The 13,650-nt window shown below is 42.8% G+C and overlaps 1 protein-coding gene across 1 annotated transcript; it reads right to left on the reverse strand.

Moving 5' to 3' along the window:
• Positions 1 to 1,679: 1,679 nt before the first annotated feature.
• cdk1 (cyclin dependent kinase 1) lies at positions 1,680 to 10,912 on the reverse strand. The gene is made up of 8 exons (XM_082557831.1): positions 10,808 to 10,912; positions 10,179 to 10,221; positions 9,764 to 9,920; positions 9,287 to 9,410; positions 8,006 to 8,176; positions 7,080 to 7,243; positions 5,396 to 5,537; positions 1,680 to 1,937 (listed from the first exon to the last, which is right to left on the reverse strand). The coding sequence occupies exons 2-8, from the start codon at positions 10,213 to 10,215 to the stop codon at positions 1,821 to 1,823; spliced, it is 912 nt and encodes a 303-aa protein (XP_082413957.1). The 5' UTR covers positions 10,216 to 10,221; positions 10,808 to 10,912; the 3' UTR covers positions 1,680 to 1,820.
• Positions 10,913 to 13,650: the final 2,738 nt, after the last annotated feature.

Consider the following 13,650-nt stretch of genomic DNA (forward strand, 5'->3'; position numbering starts at 1 on the left):
TAATGCTCGTTGGCTCTCCAAGGATAACGAATGGTTCGATTTTACATGTATTGTGGAGGTAAACACAGACAACACGGAGCTCTTAGTTCTCACTCCTGCTTTATCCCTCTCCTCACATCAACTGAACACATGGCGCCACACAACACGGCAACACACTTCAACACTGGGTGTGAGTGCAGCCTAGTGGTCCACGCAGCATCATTCTTTTAACTATTCTCCAGTTCATGGTCACCGGGGGTGGATCTTAGGCTACGTTCACTCTGCAGGTCTTGATGCTCAAATCAGATTTTTTTGTCTGCTTGTTCACACCACAAATAAAATGCGACAGCAAACGCGCTCTAGTGTGAACGCTCAAAGCGGCCGCATGCGCAAAATAAGACGTCACACACCACGCGCTCTGTTTAGACCCAGAGCAACAGTATGTTTGACTGATGGCCTTCATATAAAGACTTTGGACTTTACGTTTCCCAATTTTTGCTTTAAGTTATTTTGTTATTGACATAATAATGTAAATAACCTAATAATGATCCTTATTGCTGTTTTAGAGGAGCGCTGCTTCGAAGGATAGCTGCAGATTTCTGTCAGAAGCTGCAGATTATACAGAACAAAGAAAATGTTCACGTTTCTCCAGCGTTGTCTTCCCAACAGTTTCACCGGATGGCCAGGAAGCGTTCGTGATGTCTTCTCCGGCGCTGATAATCGGCGTCTGTCTTGTGTCAGTGACGTAAAAGACGGATTTAATGCGAGATGACCATCAAACAGCAGCCGCTTTCTGAAACATCAGATATGTATCTGATTCAGCACCACATACGACGGTGACCCCGGTCGGATTTGAAGATATGGGATTTGTGCCGTTCACACTGTCACACCATGATGGGATAGATGGGTCGCAGAGGGTCAGAAAAATCGGATTTGATGCGCTTTCACCTGCAGAGTGAACGTAGCCCAAGTTTCTCCTATGACAGTCGGCCTATTCTTTATGTTTTTAATGCAGGACAGTAGCACAGAGCCAGCTGCAAACTCTTCAGTTCAGGTACAGGTGGACATGACTTCGATGACCGTCCTATTAGCTGGGACGAGCCTGTGAAGATAGTCTAAGTTTGGGGACCTTTGCCCACAACTGAAAGACAAGTGTTGAAGTTACAAAGATGAACACAAAGCTGAGTTGCAGGTGTTTGAGTGCAAACGTGTCCTGAACTGAAACGCTCAGCGTTAAATGTTTAAGTTCTTACGTTTAATACAAACTCACCTCGTCTCCCTCGTCAGAGATGAGCCTGTGTGCTGCAGACTATTGTATGCATCGACTATAACTTCAAATAAAGCTCTTATTTAACACAGAGTTGAACATGAACACTTACAGCACAGCACGAGTCACCTTAAGTACAGCACAATGTTTGAGTCTCCTTTTCTTTAGAAAACCCCAAAGATCCACAGGAAGTGTCCCCTCGAGATGTATGAGGGAGAAATTGTTTGTTCTCTCAGAGATTAACATTACACAGTACTTCTAATTACTCACAGTACAATTGGTGTTGTGAGTACGGCGTACTTAGTGTAACATGGGGAAATGTGTCTTTCCCGTCATAGTTACCGTGAAGCAAACTCAGTAACCTTAAATAAGACACCCTGACCGTCACCGCCGCGTTTCATGATGTTGGAAAGAACGAGACATTAGGTCCAAATAACTGAGCAGGAAAAAAGAAAAAAAGTGCAGTTTTATTAAAGATTGACACTTTTTCCTCACACAGATACACACAAATACACATACACATATTTACAGAGTCACAAATGGTATGTGTCAATAAGCAAAGTCAGTATGCACTTCAGATTTTGTTGATGTTGGCAGCTGGCAGGGTGGATTTGTCCAAGTCGTCAAAGTAAGGGTGCGTCATGGCCTCACGGGCAGAGAGCCGTTTGGGGGGATTGTAGGTCAGCATTTTCTACAGAGACGAGACCAGAACAGACGATTAAACCTGAACATGCAGGAGTTCCTGGACTGGAAACTGGCACCAGCTCCAGGTTAACATCTTTAACACTGAATACTGTGCTGTGTCACCACTGCTGACCTATAATGCTAGAAACGATCCTGGTGACTAGTTTCTTAGTGACATAGACAAGGCAAAAAAAGAAAACCTCTGAAAAACAAACACACTGCGACTGCAAAGCGCGGCGCATGCTGCCGTGCTGTTTCACAATTCACGACAACCACTTGAAATCTAAAACAACAATCATCCATTTGCTTCTGCTAGCCCTGCACACCCCCATCATCAGGACAAACACTTCAAATCAGGAAATTCACTTTGTTTAAACTGAAAAGCTACTGATGGCAAAGACAAACTTCACTGAATAAATACAAAGAAATATCATCACTGATTTCTTTGAATTAATGTGATTTAATGACCCCACGGGTTGTTTTTCTTCAAAATAAAAAGTTGTAATATATTCATATTCCAGGTATGCCTTATAAAATATGTTTGTAACATGAGGCCATTTGCATTTTTAGTAATTTTTTCATTAATTAAAAAAAAAGAAAAAAAAAAAAGCAGCTTTTGTATCACTACCCCACTCAAAAATGACCCCAAGCAGTTCCTGTGGAATCTTCTATGAAACTTTCATTCTTAGCAACTCTGACTGTCCCACTTACACTTCTGATGGATCAAGAATTAATTTTTACACAGTAACATACATGATTTATAGTCAGGGCTGCACATAAGTGGTTCGCTGTCAAAATAAAAGTATTCCCAGAAATTAATAGAATACGCGCTTCTTTTGCGGTGGAGGAACGCCAAAGTAATTGCTTATGGAGCTTGCTTCTTCGACATCTTTAGAGTTCTGAACAAATGTCTGTCCTCCTCCTGAACATCTAATGTACGCAAACGAGCGTTCCAACTTCTTATCTGGTGCACGTCTTTTATTTTGACAGCAAATGCGCACCCGAGGACCATTTATGTGCAGCCCTGTTTATAGTTTCCTGTGCATTTCAAACATTGTCCTTTCTGATATATTTTTTTAAATATTTAAAGTAACACGGCTGCCATGAGGCCAGCTAGGATCCCTGTGGACCTTACCCTATAAATGATCCCGGACGGATGGGAGGCACTGACTCAGAATCTGACATCTCAGATATAGAGGACCCAGACTACTGTCCCCACCCCACCGGACAAGGCCAGTCAGACATAGAGGAGCCCTCTGATGAGTCCTCTGAAGAGGAAATGGATATCGAGTCTAACAGAATGAGCCCCTCTTACTGCTCTAGCCACAATATTCTGAATTAGTCAGCCAGGGCTTGCACCTGGGTCTAGTACTGTCTCCCCAGTAGATGCATGGAAGATGTTCATGTCTGATAATTTAATAGAAGAGGTGCTGACATGCACAAACATGGAGGCACAAAGAGTCGCCACAGACAGGGGAAAGAGTGGAAAAATATAATCAAACATCCTGGCCTTCATTTGATTGACCATTCTCACAGGAAGTGAGAAGAACTGGGATGTACCAGTCGGTGTGCTTTTTGGGAGTCCTCTATAACCCATTGTACAAGGCCACTATGGCAATTCAAAGATTTAAAGATATTTGCCGTTTCCTGCACTTTGATGACAAGAGGACCAGAGCCTACCGACCGAAAACAAACCACATGGCAGCTTTCTGCTACGTATGGGGCCTGTTCCTGGTCAACTGCAGGCAGAAATTCATCCTCAGTGACTGTGTTACAGTGGATGAACAACTTGTGCCTTTCAGAAGGAAGACCCAGCTTCTGCAGTATATGCAGAGCAAGCATACAAAAGTGATACAAGTGATACAAAAACTGCAATTTCTTAAAATTAATGAAAAAACTAATAAAAATGCAAAGTGCCTCATGTCACAAACATGTTTTATGAGGAACACCTCAAATATGAAAATATTACAACTCTTTGTTTTAAAGAATAACAACTGCGTTTATAGCAAAATGCGTTGTTTCTATTTGGGGTCATTTTTGACCCCACTCGTGGAAGAGTGTAGGTACTGGTAGGTTGTGCATCCAAGGGTTAAAGTTTAGAATTCCATCCATCCGCTTATCCTTTTCAGGGTCGCTGGAGCCTATCCCAGCTGTCATAGGGCGAGAGGTGGGGTACACCCTGGACAGGTCGCCAGTCTGTCGCAGGGCCAACACACAGGGACAGACAACCATTCACACTCACATTCACACCTAGTGGCAATTTGGATTTTCCAATTAACCTATCCCCACAAGCTGCATGTCTTTGGACGGTGGGAGGAAGCCGGAGTACCCGGAGAGAACCCACGCAAACACGGGGAGAACATGCAAACTCCACACAGGAAGACCTGATGGTGGAATTGAACTCAGTTTAGTTTAGAACTAAATTCCATAATGTTATGTACGTGTGCTTTCTTCAGCCTCCACCAAGAACGTCGTCTCCTGCCAGCATCGCCTCACTCACGACGGAAAAGGGTGCTTCGACTTAACGAAAGACCCTCTGGAACGAATTAATTCAGTAAGTCGAGGTTCCAGTTTATATAGAAAGAAGTCAGTCCGCTGCTAACGCTGGTTTACCAGCGCTCTGTACCTGCATGTTGTTCTAGTTGAATGATGTGGCGTCACCTGCTAAGGACTGCTCCATTATTCATGTGAACACTGATTAAGCATTCACATCGTTGTGTAAAGCTTCATAGGTGCTCGTGTGTCCTGGTTTCTTACAGCAGCTCTTCCACCTGATGTCTCCATAAATGTTCACGTTCATGCAGAAACTAACGACCACGTGCAGCCCATGATGGCGGTGACCTCTGAAGCCCCGATGATGCGTGACACTGATTTCCTTTCTGATCTGTTACCAAGTAAAAGTCAAGCTAGTGTCTTTGATTCTAATCTGACACTTTGTACAAAAGCTTCATGTGTTTGGAAAATCAAAAGCAGTTTATTTCAAATGATGCCCTTCATAACACTGAAGTATAGAGAGCTGTGATAAAGCTCCACGTTCTCCATGAACATGGAGCAAACACACACAATCAGCCTTTACTGTCAACTCAGTCCCACGTGAGCCGTGATACAGTACAGCTGCATTTCACATCTCACTATGAAAGGCGGAAGAAAAAGTAGTTCCTACCAATCATACGTGGGGCCCGTGGGAGGGACACAAGTATTTCTACATGACTGTCGAGTTAAAACAAACAATAGTGAAGCACCCACACAGATACTTTTCAAAAAGCCTGGTTGAATATCACCATCACAACTTTGTCACGAGGACAGAAAGAAACACCTCCAGCCTCAGGAAACCAGGTGAGGTGACCAGGTGTCTGACCTGCTTCCCTCTGGTCACACTTTGCTGTAGTGTGAGAATAAAAGGCTATTCTATTCTATTCTATTCCAGGTTTAATTAGCATGCTGTGGTGCTGCCTTTGTCCTTACCGCCAGTAGGTCCAGGCCATTCTTATCCAGGTTTTTCACCATGGACGAGAGGTTGCCAGATTTCCATTTGGGAAAAGTGTTTTTGTAGTCTGGCAGACTCTCGACATCAGGCCACACATCATTGTTTGGGGTTCCCAGCGTCCTGGAAAAAAGACAAAGACTCCAGGGTCAGTTCATTTGTTTGTTTCCATGAGCCACAAAGTGTTAAAACACCAAAGACAGTCTACAGCTGAAGCTTTAGAGAAAACAGACTGTTTTAAATCTGACACACAGACACACTCGTTGTTGTTGTTTTAAATAGCTGCCAGAATAATGTGGAGATGTGAACACCAACCCTGCCTTACAGGCCTAATCTTACCAATCCCTGCTTCTCCACACAATCCAGGCGGCCTCAAACTGTAGGAATGACTCGGTCAGCTCTACGTTAGGACATCAACGTGACATTAACACTAACACAACTTCTCTGGCTCTACACAGAGTCAACAACAGATTATGCGTTTAAGATAGCTATGTAGCACTTATGTTTGCTATAACAACAATGTGTTGTTGTTCACCACACACACTTACATTCAAAGGCTTCATCCTGATGAAGTAATGATGTAGAAGAATACCAGGTAACAGATGTGTTAACTGTGACATGTCAATCACACGTGTGAGGTTGCTGTTCCACCTAATTACTTTTTTATCTACGCAGCTAGAGACCTGGCAGATGTATAAGGCAGTCCAGAACCTAACCCACTACAACACCAGAAACAGCGTGACAGCTGAGGGTGATGCTGTGCTCGACGATGAACAATAGACTCAAGGAAGCCACAGCTCAGCTGTCATGGTGCGAGGTGCACACTTCACTAAGAGCATCAGTGCATCACTGTCCCAGTCCTTCAGCCCACCATCCCTGAATTCAGCCGCAATCGTTCCACTACCCAGACAGACCATAAGCAGCCTGAACTGGCTGCTGTGATGCTGTGCAGACTAAAACTTCAGCAAGGCTGACCTATAACCCATCAGCATCTCCACTTACTGAGGGATCTAAAACCTGAACAGGGAGCTGGTGACGACTGCATGTCTGTGTGGTTCTTGAGCTGTACTACAGCACACAGGGAGGCACTTAAAGGGTCATTAACAGAGGCTAAAACACTCGTTACTGGCCCCTCTTTTCCTCCCTGGAGGAAACCCATCACTGTGGGGACCTGCACACACTCAGGACACCAGGTGTTTAAGCTTCTGTCCTCCCACAGGAGATCCAGGACGCTGAGGTCATTGACAACCAGACCTCAGCCCTAATCAATGCTATCAGCTCTGTACATACTGTATATACACTTGGTACTTATTTGTTGTGATTTTCTTGCCTTTCCTTTAACAGTGATAAGCTACACTCAGAGTTGGTTGCCCCACAGCAGACACAGTAGTTGTGTGCACAGTCAGACTGCAGTCTTTAAGAGCCAGGCACAAAGCAGGGACAGCCAGTCCTCGTGAGTACACGAACACCACACGTGGAAACATGAGATCCACGGGTTCAGCCCATCGTCTCTCCCACTCACACAAAAGGCTGAGCTCATCTTGTCTCGCACCAACAGTTCTTCATATTTGCCCGTCGTTCTCAATTCAAATTGAAATCAGCAGTTCAACTAAACTTCAGCTTCTATTGTTCCTAAACACATGAAGATGTTTTTGCTGTGTCTACCTGAAGATCCTGAAGAGCTGGTCTATCTCAGAGTCTCCATGAAACAGAGGCTTCTTAGTAGCAAGTTCTGCAAAGATTGTCCCAGTGCTCCAAACATCAACGGGGGTGGAGTATCGGGGTGAGCCCAGCAGGACCTCTGGGGCCCGGTACCAAAGAGTGACAACCTGGGAACACAAAGCAGGATATACCAGGCTGTTTGTGACCGTGTCAGATTTACAAACTAGTCGCGCCGCCTTGTTTGATGTCATTCTCACATGTCTGGATTCACACTCATGGTCTCATTCTGACAGTTTATAATAACCATAAACATGTTTAATGAATTGTTTTTGTAACTTTATAACATTTTGTAACACAGTTGTATGAAACGCTTGCAGCCTGTTTCTGAACCACTACGATTACAAAGCAGACGGCAGTTTATTTGTGCGTCGCTCTAAAACTCTCCCCTCTCACAAACAAATGCTGCCTGACCCGGTTTATTCATGCAGCACATTTCCAACAACGTGCTTAACAATGTAAAACATCACGAAAAATAATAAAATGCACAACAATGATGCAGTGAAATATAAAAGAGAAAAAATAAAATGATAAATATAAAAATAAATTATGCTTTTACTGTTTCTTCCTGTGCTAAATGTGACAATAACATTCAAGAAAAAGCATCACGCAAAATCACAACTCTGGTTTTACGCGGCGTTTCAAAACTGGTACATAGTTTGAAGTCCTCACTTTCAACACGAGTGCCTTGAAGCGACACATCGTAGATTGGTCATGTGATGCGCCCGTCGACCCCAGAGGGTCACCTGTACAGAGTCGGTCTAAATCTGTAAGGATTTTTCTTGGTTTTTAAAATTACAAGAAAAAGTAAAAGAAATGGTTTGAGATGCAGTGGCCTGCATATCCCAGGAGCTGTGAGCAAGGATCCTTACCTCATGGGTGTAGACCCTGACAGGAACACCAAAGGCTCTAGCCAAACCAAAGTCTGCCAGTTTGATAACGCCCTTGTTGTCAATCAGCAGATTCTGTGGTTTCAGGTCACGATGGAGCACTCGGCGACAGTGACAGAAGTAGATGCCCTCCAATATCTGGTAAAGGTAGCTCTAAACAGTGTTGGAGAACGAGCAGATCTTTAGATGAGCTGACCAGCAGCCAAATGACACAAAACCTTAAAATGTAACAGAAAGCACCTGAATTGGGAGGGTTGAGACTGCAATCTACTCATTTTGCACACTGTAACTTTAAGAATTTGGCTTATCAATTATGTAATATATTATCTGATAACGTAACTAGGGCTGGGTATCGTCACTGATTTCTAGAATCAATTCGATTCTGATTCACAAGGCCCCGAATCGATTCGATTGGATTTGAATCTGGGAAATTTTGACAGTCAGAAATATTATAATTCAGATCAGTAAATTTACATATTTTTGTATCTATCTATCTATCTAAAAAGAAGCTGACACACGCAAGACTTGATCAAAAGTGTGAGCATCACAGCAGATGCCTTTGTGTCAAAGTAGCTGAACATAAAACACAGAAAAACATGAAGGTTTTCCTGGCCTGGATTTTATAAAAATATTCTGCAGTACATCAAAAACGAAAGAAAACCATTAATGAACACATGAACATCACCTCTGACGTTACAGAGGTTTTATTAGAGACACGGCTAAGCGTTTTGCATAATTTTAAAAAGCTTACATTTGTTCAGTATTGAACGGCAGAAATTAGGTTTTCTTTACAGAAGTATGTAAACGGAAAAAAATATATAGTTTGGAGGGAGATCAAACTAACAGCTTTAGAATCGGCGCAAAAAGGGCGTAAACACAAAGCGCCGACACATCAGAATCAGCGAGCTGTCGGCTTTCGGCCCCGACCGTGCCATTAGGTGAGAAAGGCGACATCTCACCGACTCTGATCCGCGGGTCGCGCTGCGTGTTTACGTCTTTGTGCAGAATCCGTGTTCCTGCTCTCGTTTACTGTCTTAGCTGTTTGGTGGTTATTGAAAGTTTGTGATCTTTCACCTGAGATTCTGGCATTTTGGGAAAAATAAATTTATATTAAAAAAATCGATTCAGGATTTTAATGAATCGATTTCACGTTATCCACGCCAGAATCGATTATAAAAACCCACCCCTAAACGTAACCCATCTCAGATTTAAAAGCTTCGAGTTCAAGCAACTATTGCACCACTGAATTAATGTAATACTTACCTTGACCAACATAGAGTCCATGTACTGGCCAGAGGGGATGGAGTCCAAGTATTTCTTCAGGTCCATGGACAGGAACTCGAAGATGAGGTAGAGACGAGATTCTTGCATTAGGACATCTAGGAGTCTGGATTACGCACACAAATACACATGAGTTCATACTTTATGTGTACATTTTCTCATTAGATGTGACTGAGCAGCAACTACTTGACCTCTTCCAGCACTCTGCACAATACTGAAACTGTTGATCCTGCAGTGTCAACTATTGCTACACATGCATTTATATAATGAACTTGATGCATATGTTCAAAACTTCACAATAGTTTCTATTGTTTGACCAACACCACGTCTCTCCATGCTGCACAAAGGGCACCAGACAATACAGAGAATATAGAGAAGTATTGTACATATAAAAATTCAAACCTCATGTTATAAAAACCAAAAGGATTTTAAGGTCAAACAAAGAACTTGAGAGCTTACCGTACAACATTGGGATGTTTCAGCTCCTGGAGCAGAGAAACCTCTCTGACAGCTGTGCTGGGAACGCCCTCCTCCTCACTCTCCAGTCGGATCTTCTTCATAGCCACAATTTGCCCCGTTGCCTTGTGCTTACCTTTATACACAACCCCATATGTACCTGGGGGAAAGCACGAGCACTGGATGAAATGTGCTGGCAGCTTCCAAATTGCTGGACATCATTACTTGTTACCAAAGTAATTCTTGCCAAAAGAAAAGTTACACTAGAACAACTTTATAACCATGAGATTGTTGAGCAAACAGAGATTACAAGATGCACAAGAAAACTTGACTACACACATAATTACACATTTTTGAAGTATCAACATTTGTAGAGCTTCATGTGAATAATTTAGATGAACCATACGTTAAAACTAACCTTCTCCGATTTTCTCTATTTTCAGGTAGTCTTCCATTATTGCCTGAAAGGAGAAAGAGAAAAACAGGCTGTAACGTAAACAACTTCCGAGGACCTGCATTCACTTCGATCAGCTTACACACACATCTAATCATTTGTTGAGTGTCGATATTAGATCGGCCTTTTATCTAAAAATGAACTTACAACAAGCCTGTTCGTATCGAGCACGACTTGTACGGAAATCATTCAAACTGGAAACTCATGTCACGTTAATTTACCCACTTACAGTAATGCAGACAGGCCTTTCGCCAGAACAGCAGGCTACCTCAAAATACGAACGGGGACGTTTTGAAACGTTAGTTTTGTTGCATTAAGCAGCTCGCACGTTTTCCCGTCGCTCTTTCACTCGTTTTAGTAACTAAGGCTGGTTAGATATTAAGCAGTCGTGAAATTAGCTTTTCTGATTAACGACCAAGAGAGGACCACTAACGTTAGCTTAACAAAGTGTTTAGCCGTCAAAGGCACCTTTTTTTGAATGTCATGCTAACTGCTAAGACACGTTGTGTCGGGCGCTATGTTCCGCATTAGCTAAGGAGTCTTTTAAATGTAAAGTTTTAATTTCACTTGTACTGACAAATATAAAAAATTACCTGTTTGTGCCTCGTTTTTTACAGACACGAACAAACTGCCGCTGGACCGCTCCCGGACTCTTTTGAAATGACTGGAGTGCAGCAGCAGGTTAAAACAGTCCAATGAGCTCACGGGATGTATTTTCAAAACAGCCAATAAGAGGAAAGGAAGGCTGTCATGTGGGTAGAGCGGGAGACAACCCGCCGATGTCCTTGGGAGCGTTCACTGACGCTGGGATATTTAAGCCCTACCCACTTCTAGGATCCGATTGATTTACATACTATTAATTTCTACAGTTACAGTTAGATTAAATACGTATCGTTGTGCAGTTTGTAGATTACACAGAATGCGTATACAAGAAAAATAGCCTACATTTACTTCTTGTGTCTTGTTATAAATTTGCTGTAGGTTACTTTATCAAGATAAATGGGCTCAACTGCCTTAATTTGGTTTACTATATTAATATTCATTTTCATGTATTAGCAAGTAGTGCATTTTTAGTCAGGAGTCTGACACATTTGCAGTTATTTTTGCTAAGTGAAAAAGTGTAATATTGGCTACATATCTCTTTCAGAAATGCATAATATCTATAACTACCCCAATTGTATGTCAGCGGCCCTGTACTATCCATTAACAATGCATTAAGGAAGGTAAGGGTCAGTACATAAGGAAGTAACAATGCCTAAAGTTGAAAGCAGATATGATGAGGCAGCTGTTGATTTGATTAATAATGCTTGCACTTTTTCCCTGGTGATCATTAATAACAACGTTTATGGCACTTTTGCACTGACTTCACTTTTCAGATCCTGATACAATGTATGCATTTTTAATTTTATATTTTACTGCTAAAGATCGCTGTGGTCCCCACTGTAATGCTGTAAGCCGCGCCAACTCTAAACATATAACACTGTGCAGACATGGATCAATATTCTGCTTAGAGAAATATATTTTTCTATTTCGTGTGAGATTAAGGAGATATGTCCAACCCATTTTTTTCATTTTAATATTTTTAATCATAATGTTGTTTATCTATTTATTTTTTTTACATTGATTAGTACCTTATACCAAATACAAATAGACCATATGTTACCTTTTTGTAATAACCAATGTGAAATCCTTTGCTAGACAGATGGAATAGTGCGCTCAGCTCTCATGAATATCATGACTGCATGATTCCAACATCGTGCCTTTTTGACTCAGTTACACTTTTTTCACTCTTTCTTTTCACACCTGTTTGTCAAATAAAAAATAATGGAAAGGATTTCCACATGATTAAGGTGCTTCAGTTGTTCTGCCCCGAGACTTCAGGAAGCACACAGCCCCACCCCCCCCCATCATCCTGACTGACACCCCCATCACCTCTGTGGACTCATTCCGCTTCCTGGGTACCACCATCACCCAGGACCTGAAGTGGGAGCCCACCATCACCTCCGTCATCAAGAAAGCCCAGCAGAGGATGTACTTCCTGAGGCAGCTGAAGAAATTCAACCTGCCAACACGGACGATGATGCAATTCTACACCGCAATCATCGAGTCCATCCTCACCTCCTCCATCACCGTGTGGTACGCTGGAGCCACTATCAGGGACAAACAGAGACTGCAGCGTGTTGTGCGCTCTGCTGAGAAGGTGATTGGCTGCAGACTCCCATCTCTGCAGGACCTGTACACCTCCAGGACACTGGGGCGTGCAGCCCGGATCTCAGCTGACCCTTCTCACCCTGGACACAGTCTGTTTGACCTGCTCCCCTCAGGCAGGAGGCTCCGGTCCATTCGCACCAGAACCTCTCGCCATAAGAACAGTTTCTTCCCCTCTGCTGTTGGACACATGAACAATAACCGTATGACTGTACCCGCCACTAACACATGACCCTACGCTGTGTCACTGCATCATTCTATGTTTGGCACTGATCACCACCTGCACTCATGCACATATCTTTCTACGTAGCACTTTTAATTCTTATCCCTACTTTTATTTTTTTCCATGTCTATTTAAGTGCTATTTATGACAGCATGTTTGCACTGAAGCACCGCAGCAATTTCCTAATGTTGTAAACCTGCTCAACATTTGGCAATAAACCCCACTGGACTGGGCTAAAAACACCACAGCACTTTACAGGAAGGGCCAGAGTCGTCTCTATTTTTTGAGGCGACTGAGGTCCTTCAACATCTGCCAGAAAATGCTGAGGATTTTCTATGAGTCTGTGGTGGCCAGTGCGATCCTCTATGCTGTTGCATGCTGGGGGAGCAGGCTGAGGGTCGCAGATGCCAACAGACTTAATAAACTGATCCGTAAGGCCAGCAATGTTGTGGGGATGGAGCTGGACTCCCTCAAGGTGGTGTCGGAGAGGCGGATGCTGTCCAAGATAAAGACAATGTTGGATAACACCTCCCACCCACTCCATGACATGTTGGTCAGTCACAGGAGCTCGTTCAGTGAGAGACTGAGATTACCCATGATGCACCACTGAACGACACAGGAAATCATTCCTGCCTGTGGCCATCTCCCTGTACAACGCATCCACTTAACACACTGTTTGCTGCTACAACTACACATGTTTCTTTTCCAACTATTTATCTATGAGTGACTTATGTATGTATGTATGTATATATATGTATATATTGTACTATTCTTAGTTAGCGTATTGTCTGTCTTGTCTTAATGTTGGTTTAAAATGGAGCACTGTAACAAAAAATAATTTCCCCCAGGGATCAATAAAGTATTCTGATTCTGACTTTGCACTTCCACCAGACCTCCGGACCACAAACTCTCTCACCACTTTTAAATCACGTCTCAAAATCATCTATTCAGAATCGCACACACCTGATTCTGTCTCAGTCCATTTTTACCTTGCTCAGCTTTTAT

The sequence above is a fragment of the Aulonocara stuartgranti genome, assembly GCF_965226115.1.
Source record: "Aulonocara stuartgranti genome assembly, chromosome: 13".
Classification (NCBI taxonomy): Eukaryota; Metazoa; Chordata; class Actinopteri; order Cichliformes; family Cichlidae; genus Aulonocara; species Aulonocara stuartgranti.